Source organism: Xyrauchen texanus, chromosome 35 (assembly GCF_025860055.1).
Source record: "Xyrauchen texanus isolate HMW12.3.18 chromosome 35, RBS_HiC_50CHRs, whole genome shotgun sequence".
NCBI lineage: Eukaryota > Metazoa > Chordata > Actinopteri > Cypriniformes > Catostomidae > Xyrauchen > Xyrauchen texanus.
The window spans coordinates 30537987-30548591 of NC_068310.1; the positions used below are offsets into that span (position 1 = coordinate 30537987).

Genomic DNA, 10605 nt, shown 5'->3' on the forward strand with positions numbered 1-10605 from the left:
CAGTCAACCAGAGTGCATCCAAACTATGATCTGTAATCATTTAATTTACATTTACTGCTTTGGTTGAGATCTATTGTTTAGTAGCCCTACCTTTTATATGATGTTTACCTTAAATTTTTTGTTATTTTCAAATTTTACCTTAATCAAATTTTTATCTAAATTATTTAGTGAGGGGGTTGTGTTGGACGTTCGGGGAACAGACACAGTCTCTATGTGTTGTAGTTTATGTGACCTGTGTGACGTCTCAAGGCAGCTAGCAGACATTTGGATAAGCCAGTTTGTCTGCTTCTTGACCTTGGCCCCAGTTCGTCAAATACCATCATTATTAAGACTATAAGCCAAAATACTAGAGAGGAGAGCGGCACCTTCACTGGAGGGATGGAGTCCGTCTCTCTTTAGCAGGTCAGGTCTACCCCAAAAACACTTCCAATTGTCTATGTATCCTATGCAATTCTCTGGACACCACTCAGACAATAGTTCTGCAGTGAGTTCCAGTCAGTGACACTAATCTACTATACACCTCATCACCACGACGAGAAGGGAGGGGGCCAGAGCATATTACATTGTCTGATATTACTTTTGCAAATTCACACACCTCTTTAAAATTATCTCTATTGATCAACGACTGGTGAAGCTGGACATCATTAGTGCCCACATGAATAACATTTTTAGAAAATCTACATTTAGCATTATCTAGCACTTGTAAATTTGACTGCCAAGCCTCTGAAATGCATTTAACGATAGTGGCTGGAGTCTCTATTTCCACGTTCCTTACAATGGAATCTCCTATAACAAGGGCTCTTTCAACATGATTGTCTGTGGGTGTATCACTGAGGGGGGAACATTTATTCGAAACCCTAACAGGAATCTGAGAGTGGTATCGCTTTGCTGAGAGAGTATGCTGTCGATATGTCACCCAAATGCCCTGCTGCAAGGGCTCTACATCCAAAACCAGAGTATGTTTGTTGATCGCTGTTCTACCTGCATCCTAAACCGTTCCAACTGGATTCTCTTTGTCACTGAACTCCACTAGCATTCGGATGAATGTCTCTTAACTCATTAAACTTCTCTGTCAGCCTAACTAATACCTTACATTTATCACATGCAAATCCCTCACAGTTGACGTAAGAAGTTATAGTAAACATGAGGCATGCAATGCAGGAAGCAGTAACATGAGCATATGCCACGACTTACCGCAATTGATTGTTGTTTTTATGGTTGTTCTTGTGCAGCGAGGGTTTGAACGAAGCACACGTTAAATGGCAAAGGATAAAACGATGAACGTATAGAAATAAGACAAAGCTTCTGAATATTTATGTCAATGTGATATTTCATTTTTCTTTTAATAAATTTGCAAAGTTATCAAAAATATGTTTTTTTTTGCTTTGTCATTATGGGGTATGGAGTGTAGATTGATGAGAAAAACAAAATAATTTAAAGCATTTTAGCATAAGGCTGCAACATAATAAAATGTGAAAAAAATTACTTTCTGAATGCACTGCATATAGGTTCAGTGGTCTATTGTTTTGTTTCACTCCATAATTCAACAGCTTCAATTATGGTGAAATAAGGAAAGATAATTTTTGGGAATTAAATAAAAGGAATTTAATTCAAATGCACATTCTACAAACTTTTCAGAACCCAAATACAACATAGATACAGAAACAAAAACAGTGATCAGTAATATAATATCAATAGAACTGTGTACCGTGTCTACAGTTGAAGTATTTGCATGCATTTTGTGCACTTATAAATACTGTTTATTACAAAGATAAAATGACACTGTTGAGAACACAGAGCTGCATTATCATATAAATAACCTTCAGCTAATAACGTCACAAGGATGGTGTCATTAAAAGAATGCTGTCTGATTAAAAGTAGTCTGTACAAACATTTCTAAAGACTATAAACAACAGATAGTCTCAGGATTGAAGAAAAACCCTGAAAACTTCTGTTTATTTTTCAACACAATTTTCTGCTTATTGAAAATATTGAAATTATATTTAAAGGTCAGTCCATCCAGTGAATAAATAACAACACAAGAAACTGAACTTTTAGAAGAATAAAAAAAAAAATGTTTTTGTAAACCCAGTCAAGTTAAAACAATTCCAAAAATACTTGGTAAAAGCAGCTACATACTAATCCAGATAGAACCGATTAAGATTAGGGTTTAAGACTATATAGAATATCAAGCCTATTTCAAAGTATATAAATGTATTAAAGACAGAATAGCAGAGGGTGTGAAAAAGCCACAGATTTTTGAAAACTTCAATATACCTCAATATATACAGTACATATTTAAAAAGGGCAGAAATTTTGAAATGATTAGCTGGCTTGATTTTTCACATTTATCAGTAATAAAATTTTAAAGACAAACAGTAATTCCCATGAATCCATAACGATCATCACTTTAAAAGGCATAACATTCTGTTAATTCTCAAAATCACACTTTTTCTAAATATGAAGACTTGATGCAACATTCTAGAGGCTGAGCAATTATGATTCTGATTAATTCATGATAAATGGGCATCAGATTTTCAAGAGTTAATACTTTGTATACAGCAAAATATAGTCACGTAACAAAGGGTGTGAACGAAACGTTCACCCAAAAATTACAGTTCTGTCATCATTCACTCACCCTCACGTCGTTTCATCTGCATCATTTTTACAAACAATGAAAATGAATGGTGACTGAGGCAAACTTCTTGCATTTGAAAGTCCTTTGTGTTATGAACCCTCTTAAAATACCTGCTTAAGCTAAAGTTGGACCAAACTGAATAAAAAAGAAAACGTTGCAATGAAACATTGACTATTTCCATGCTTGAGAACATCAATGAAAATAATTAGAGCAAGTGTCTCTTGTAAGTCTGTCTGTTCTTCAAACCAGCTTTTTGGCTTCAAAGAAGCTCTTGAGATGTTTCATCTGCCAGATACCAGTGATGATGAGGATGATGGTCTGAGCGATAGACCACCAGAGGACACGCTGGTTCGTGCTCTCGCTGGTCATTCGGAAACGCTCCTCGCGGTACTGTATAAAGACAACTATCTGTTAGAGCAGAACAACCCATTTGGCCAATAACAAGTGCAAGAGATCAATGTTTATTTTAAAATGCTACTAAATACATATGGGACTGGAGCCCAAAATAATGTTAATCATGTTGGTCTACACCAATTGAAGATAAAATGGCTTAAAGGCGCACACAGTAATTTTTTCCTCATTTAAAAAGTTTTACTTCTAAAGAAATTAATTGTAATTTTGAAACCTATGTATAAAATCATGACCACTCACATGAGATGAAGACTCCAGTCATATCAGTAACCTTATAAAACCTGTTTTATTATACATGGAGAGGGTCCCCTCATGGGGCCTGCCATGTTAGAATCACATGACCGAACGAATACTACTCGCTTAATCTCACTAACCACTTTGTGAATGTGAAAAGTGAATTTCTATGACAAACTGTTAAGTTTAAATTATGCAGCATCCACACCACTAAGTGTCAGTGTAAGTCAAAGACAATGTAAACAAAAAACGTACCAAGTGCACGTATAAAGACTTTCATGAAACCAGTATTGAAGTTTTGTGGCTTTTAGTCTATGTCTATAACTATTAAAGCCAACAATATAATAGTTTACTTGCAGCAGAAATATGGTTTTAACATTTACAATATTTTTCTTCCTGGAAAATGGACCACAAACAAGGATGTAACTAAATATATGAGCAAACTGCTCGATCACTAATCTGAATATAATGGAAAGGCTATTTCTGTCTAATTCACACTCACCCTCTGATAGTTCTGCTCTTTCTGGATTTGTTCCACCTGGTCCAGAAGCTGTCTAGCTCTCAGCTGGAGCTCAGTCAGCTTGTCTTTGGCGGCGATCTCTGGGTAGTTGTTGGTGTGCTCACCAACCTGAATGTCCAGGTGCACCCTCTATAACATGATAAAGGATTTGTTTGCTTGTTTCTTTTTAACGTGCTCTTTTCAGGGTGAAATATAAAAACAGGTAAAACAACTAAACGTATACATGATGTTTAAGATCCAACTCGCACATAACCAGTTTGTACAGTTGTAAATTTTTGTAAAATCTGTTTTGCAACTTCTTTTGCCCCTCTCATTCAGTACGCTTACATATACTTTAAAGGGTTACTCCACCCAAAACTTTTAATTCTTATCATTTACACATTCTCATGCTATCCCAGATGTGTGACTTTCTTTATTCAGCAGAACACAAATTAAGATTTTTAGAAGAATATCTCAGCTCTGTAGGTCTATACAATGCAAGTGACTGCTGGCCAGAACTTTGAAGCTCCAAAAAGTCTATAAATGCAGCATAAAAGTAATCCATATGACTCCAGTGGTTAAATCCATGTCATCAGAATCAATATGATAGGTGTGGGTGAGAAACAGATCAACATTTACATTTTTACTATAGAAAAAGATTATAGTGAAAAGGACTTAAATATTGACCTGTTTCACACCCAAAGCAATTGTATCACTTTAGAAGACCACTGGAGTTGAAAATATTTATTTTTACTACGATTATCTGTGATTTTTGGAGCTTCACATTTCTGCCCACCATTCATTTGCATTGTTTGGACCTACAGAGCTGATAAATTCTTCTAAAAATCTTAGTTTGTGTTCTACTAAAGAAAGTAAGTCATACACATCGGGGATGTCATGAGGTGAATAACTGATGAGAGAATTTTTAATTTTGGGTGAACTATTCCTTTAAGTTCTAGAAAAAATTATTTGTGCTCATCAAAATGACCCTTGCTTTAGTAAATCAAATCGCTATCCCTTTAAATGTTGATTTCAGTCATTAAAACAATAATTTGTCTATTTTAAATGCCATGTAAACTCTTTAGTAAAACAACACCTAGGTAATGCAATCATAGCTTGACTTCATCCAGCATGGATGCACCTTTAATCGGACCATAACTGGCCTCTGTGTTCTACGCATATTAAGTATGGTGAACAGATGGTCTCCCTTCTTTTCTTTAAATGCCCACAATAATCCCTTACAGACTTGACAGTTATGGCTGGTTCATAGAAAATCATATGCAACATCAGTGGGAGAATCAAACATTCAAAGCTTGTTCATTTATCACAGTGATTCAGATAGATCGGTGACTATTGCTTTGATCTGTGCCGTGTTTCAAGCTATCAATCTTTTTGACAAAGTTTATAATTTGAACTGAAATATAATAAACATTTATCTTCTGGTAATGCCGCTGCTCAGCGTGTGCCGCTCCACTAGAGATCGCTGCTGATTCACTCTGATAGAAGCAGTTAATGCAGATTAAAACACGCTAAACCATATTACAATATCAATCTTATTTCAATCAACCATGCAGCCTCAACCATACTGATATCCGAGGTCAAAGTCTGCAGGTTTTAAAGCGTTTTGGATGTTTTTTCCTTTTCCATGTTAGTGTTTGTCATGTCCGTAACTCAAGTTAATTTCCCGATCTAAATTGAAAAAATAAAATAATAATATACTTGGCTAGATTGAAATTTGGAAGCTATCTACAGGGTTTATGATTATTCTTTCAAATGGTTTGATATATTGGCAAGAAGCACTTTCTATAAAAACTTACATTTTACATTTTGACTGCAAGTGTCATGTCCATAATGCTGTAATTACACATTGTGTCATATATACTTGGACACCCTGCACTGGTATTAATAATGGTTACTATACTTTATACTATATGTATAGATTACTACAATTGTACAGAGTGATTATCCGAGTTACCATAGACTTTGTCAGTTCAAACCAATCTGGCCATTCTCTGATGACCTCTCTCATCAACAAGGTAGTTCCATTCTCAGAACTGCCGCTCACTGGATGCTTTTTTGTTTTTGGCACCATTGAGTACATTTTAGAGACTGTTGTGTGTGAAAATCCCAGGAGATCAGCAGTTACAGAAATACTCAAACCCGCCCGTCTGGCACCAACAAGCATCCATATGATTATCTAATCAGCCAATCGTGTGGCAGCAGTGCAGTGCATACCATCATTCAGATAAGGGCCAGGAGCTTCAGTTAATGTTCACATCAACCATCAGTATGGGCAAAAATTTATAAAAATACCAGTTTTCCACCAGCAAACAGCGCCATCTTGCTGGAGTTGGAGTGAAGGCAAATTTGGTGCTCGCCTGGCATATGGGATGTGAAGGTAAATCGGCCATCTGAGCCGTACTGACGAGACAGAATGATCTAAAATAAACAGCGAGAAAACATGCAATCATTTCAAAATGTGCAGTGCAGTGAAGTTTAAATCAAACTTCTCCACAGAAATATAAACATATTTCTATGGGATACATGATGAGAAATCTGTAAAATCCTGAATGTCTTTAATAAAAAGTCACAGATCAGGTAGTGTCAAAAAATAAGATAAAAAGGAGCCTACCTTGGAATCAGGATCCTTGATTTCCACATGCATGCCTAAACCAGGGGTGGATGGGAGAAAAGAGCCAGTCTGTTTGTCCCACAGCTGCGTTCTGTATTTTCCTAAAAGAATACAGGGGACTTAAACAATTGAGACCCAACAAGGTATGTTCAGGGTACCAGCATTTACAACAGGAAAATGATAAGAGTGTTACATATGCATCCTTGTAAAATAACAGAAATGTAAACTTAAGACAAAAATAAATAAAACAAAATTAGAGGATCTGATTATTGTTGTTAGAATAACAGTTATTTGCACAGTACATACCATATATAGATTAATATTGAGTGACAGTTGCATGCATCATTTTTATTTCTGAATACTAAAACAAACAATAAATACAGGCTGCAGGTCAGCGAGTGTTGTCAGGGTAGAACTAGTGCACCTGTCTCTCAGGTGCTCAAATAGGATGTTGCTCCTGCCACATTCTTTATCATACTTATATTGACGTCAGCCCTCCTTTATAAGGATATTTATTCTGCAAATATGATTTCATAAAATGTATTTTTAATACAAGGCGTTAAATGGGACATACATTTAAATATTCTAATGAAAAGGCAAGCTCGTTGAATCAGCTAGCCGACAAAGCTAACCGAACACAGAGAACCGATTTCACAATGAACATACCGATCACCATGGTTTCATCGGGTATTTCTTCAATGAAGCATTTCTTTTCTGTCTCTCTGATGTGGAAATAAAGGGCTTGGCTTGGAGAAAGCCACATAAATAAAAGCAAAAACCCGATACAAGCCACCACCGTCTTCATTTTCATCCAAATGTCCCCTCACTCAAACTAGGGCTGATAATCGATTTCAGAGTAACTCGATCTCAACACAGATTTTCAAATTAAAAGTCAACTCCTGTTCTCGGGAAGCATTGCAAGGTCGTGATAACATTTTTATCCACCGTATTTAATACCACAGATGTGGACGTTATCTTCCAAAGCGGAGTACTAAGCATACACAGTGCTAGAGAAAGAGATTATGTTACTGAAGTGATGTCTTTTTTTTGTAATATCTTTATATTTATTTGTAGAATTAAATTGTTATAGGCTACATCAGCATATGTGATTATGTGAAACAGAAAACACATTTACTTACTCATTGTATTTATTCACAACGTATAGTAAATTAAATTTTGCCTTAACATCTTTGCACTGAAAACTATAGGAGAGACCAAGGCTAATTGTTTTATGAGAAAGCTGTCACATAGGCTATAGTATATTTCAGTAACTAGAATCACAATCTGAATCAGCTTTATTGCCAAGTATGCTTACACATACAAGGAATTTGTCTTGGTGACAGAAGCTTCCAGTGCACAAACAACACATCAACAAGATAGCGATAATAAATAAAGTATATATAGAAATACACAATAAGAATATTTATATATATATATATATATATATATATATATATATATATATATATATATATATATATATATATAAATATTCTTATTGTATATATATATATATATATATATATATATATATATATATATATATATATACACACACACACACACACACACACACACACACACACACACACACACACACACACACACACACACGTATGTACAAATGCAAGATGCAAGGGAAAGTATGGCAGAAGAGATATGGTATGAGGGATAAATATAAATAGACTAAGCTGTGTGTTGCACATTAATTATTGCTCAATGGGTAATTTTTGTTTTACCCGTTAAACACCGTTAACCGTTTTAACCGTTTTAACCGTTCATGAGATGGATAGCCGAGTGAAAAAAACTGTTCCTGTGCCTGACAGTTCTGGTGCTCAGTGCTTTGTAGCACCTGCCAGAAGGCAACAGTTAAAAAAGTTAGTGGGCTGGGTGAGTGGGGTCCAGAGTGATTTTTGCAGCCTTTTTCCTCACTCTGGATGAGTATAATTCTTGAAAGGAGGGCAGGGGGCAACCAATAATCTGCTCAGCAGTCCGACCTGTCCTTTGTAGTCTTCTGAATATGCGATTTCATAGCTGTACCAAACCAGACAGTTATTGAAGTGCAGAGGACAGACTCAATGACTCAACTATTGAAGGAAGTACAACCTCTGCTGGGCCTTTTTCACAATGTGGGTGTCCCACTTCAGATCCTGTGAGATGGTAGTGCCCAGGAACCTGAAAGACTATAAGACTTGCTATCAAAAGTCCATAAATGTGTTTTCTCCAGCAGAGGTTTTTAATGTTGATTTCCAGAGTAAAATAATTTGAAATTAATAATTTGTTTTGTACTGCCACTATCAGGTGTCTATAAAGTAACTTAATACAAACAATAAAAGTATTCATGAACCCGTACATTTCCAAAATCTTAAAAACATAATCCCACTATACCATATCAAACACCTTTTCGGCGTCAAGTGAGATGGCAGCGACCGGAGTCTGATCATTCGCCACTGACCACATGATGTTGATGAAACGCATAATGTTATCAGAAGAGCAATGGCCCTGAATAAACCCCACCTGATCTATATGTATAAGATATTTCATAACTTTACTTAATCGGTTGTTTGACAATGTTTGACAATATTTTACCATCTAGTTGATCAGGGAAATTGGATGGTAACTCTTACACTCGCTTGGATCTTTGTCCTTTTTAAGAATCAGACTGATCCAGGTTTGTGTCATGGTTGGTGGAATCTTTTCATTCTTTAATGATTCTGTATAAACTTCTAACAAAAGTGGAGCCAATTCTGTACCATAAGATCCAAAAAACTCATCGGTAAAGCCATCTGGCCCCAGAGGCTTGCCTGTAGGCAAGGCCTTAATTACCTCGCCAAGCTCCTCCAAGGTTATCTTATAATCAAGAGAATTTTTTTGCTCAGTTGTCACCTTAGGGAGTTCTAATGGTTCCACAAACTTTCCAATATCCTCATCGGTAGACGAAGATGTGGAACTATAGAGATCAAGATAGAATTCTTTAAAAGCATTATTCATATATGAATATATTATTCATATATGGCTGAGGTAAAAATGTCACCACAAGCAGATTTCACTGAGGGAATGGTAGAAAAAGCCTCTTTCTTCTTTATATATAGCCAAAAACTTCCCTGCTTTGTCCCCCGACTCAAAGTATGACTGTCTTGCCCTAAATAGCCAACACTCCACTTTCCGCGACAAAATAGTATTATATCTTTATTTCAATCGGGTGAATTCTCTGAGGACATCAGATGACATTCGCTGCTTCAGTTCTGCCTCGGCACTTTTACTATTCCCTTCCAATTTCTCGAGTTCTTGTGCTTTTGATTTTTTGGTGAATGAGGCATAATGTATTATACTACCTCTAAGAACTGCCTTAAGTGCCTCCCAAGCCACACCCACAGAGGATACTGAGGACCAGTTGTTCTCCATATAAACATTGATTTTATCCTTTAACATATGTTGGAATTCAGGATTTTGCAAAAGGGATACATTAAAGTGCCAACTATATGATTTCACTTTCTCCATACTTGGCATCACCTCTAACTGCCCACTGTTCTTAAGAAAAATCCTGCAGGTACAACATGCTCTTTGATTATCCAGCATCTTCTGCACATTCGAAGTCTTCCCAATAGATGCTACACTATATGATACTGAGATCCAGATTTAACAATAGAGCTGTTCAGTTTGTAGTACAAAACTCTGGAAGAGAATTCTCCATGTGTTCCCTGAGGATTTTTCTATGTTTTGTATAATGGAAGTTTTGGATTTATAAATAAAATAAGGTCTGTGGCCTTGATAATACATGGCCGTTAATTCTCCAACATAAATTAGTCACACCTCAAAAGTGAATTTTGAAGCCAACATGTTTTTAAAAAAATAGTTCCTTCAATGCGACTTTAAAATACCTTCATGTTTTAGGTATGACTGCATGTAATTTATGTTGTAGCACAAAACACCCTAACTGCCATTATTACAACCAATAGGAAGGGTAGGATGAGGATCCCAAGAGCTGATTTGCCCTACAGCTTCACCTACAAATTGATGTTGCAGCAGGTACAGCTGCACAACTAATTTAATAAATAAAAAAATCATTTTACAATTACAGTTGCCACAATTAACTAATCTTGAAAAGTTTCAATTAATAATAATAATAAAATCGACATTACAATTACAGTTGCCACAATTACCTAATCTTAAAAAGTTTCAATAAATAAT

General features: G+C 35.8%; 1 protein-coding gene across 1 annotated transcript; it reads right to left on the reverse strand.

Moving 5' to 3' along the window:
- Positions 1-1590: 1590 nt before the first annotated feature.
- LOC127628956 (transmembrane emp24 domain-containing protein 4-like) lies at positions 1591-7249 on the reverse strand. The gene is made up of 5 exons (XM_052105950.1): positions 7081-7249; positions 6415-6515; positions 6096-6221; positions 3786-3932; positions 1591-3028 (listed from the first exon to the last, which is right to left on the reverse strand). The coding sequence occupies exons 1-5, from the start codon at positions 7223-7225 to the stop codon at positions 2879-2881; spliced, it is 669 nt and encodes a 222-aa protein (XP_051961910.1). The 5' UTR covers positions 7226-7249; the 3' UTR covers positions 1591-2878.
- Positions 7250-10605: the final 3356 nt, after the last annotated feature.

Excerpts from the sequence above, each read along its gene's own strand:
- LOC127628956 (XM_052105950.1), bottom strand. The coding sequence starts at position 7,225 with ATGAAAATGAAGACGGTGGTGGCTTGTATCGGGTTTTTGCTTTTATTT. Across the intron at positions 6,516-7,080 it reads CGATGAAACCATGGTGATCG|GAAAATACAGAACGCAGCTG; the intron begins GTATGTTCATTG and ends GTATTCTTTTAG. Across the intron at positions 3,029-3,785 it reads AAGAGCAGAACTATCAGAGG|TACCGCGAGGAGCGTTTCCG; the intron begins GTGAGTGTGAAT and ends GTCTTTATACAG.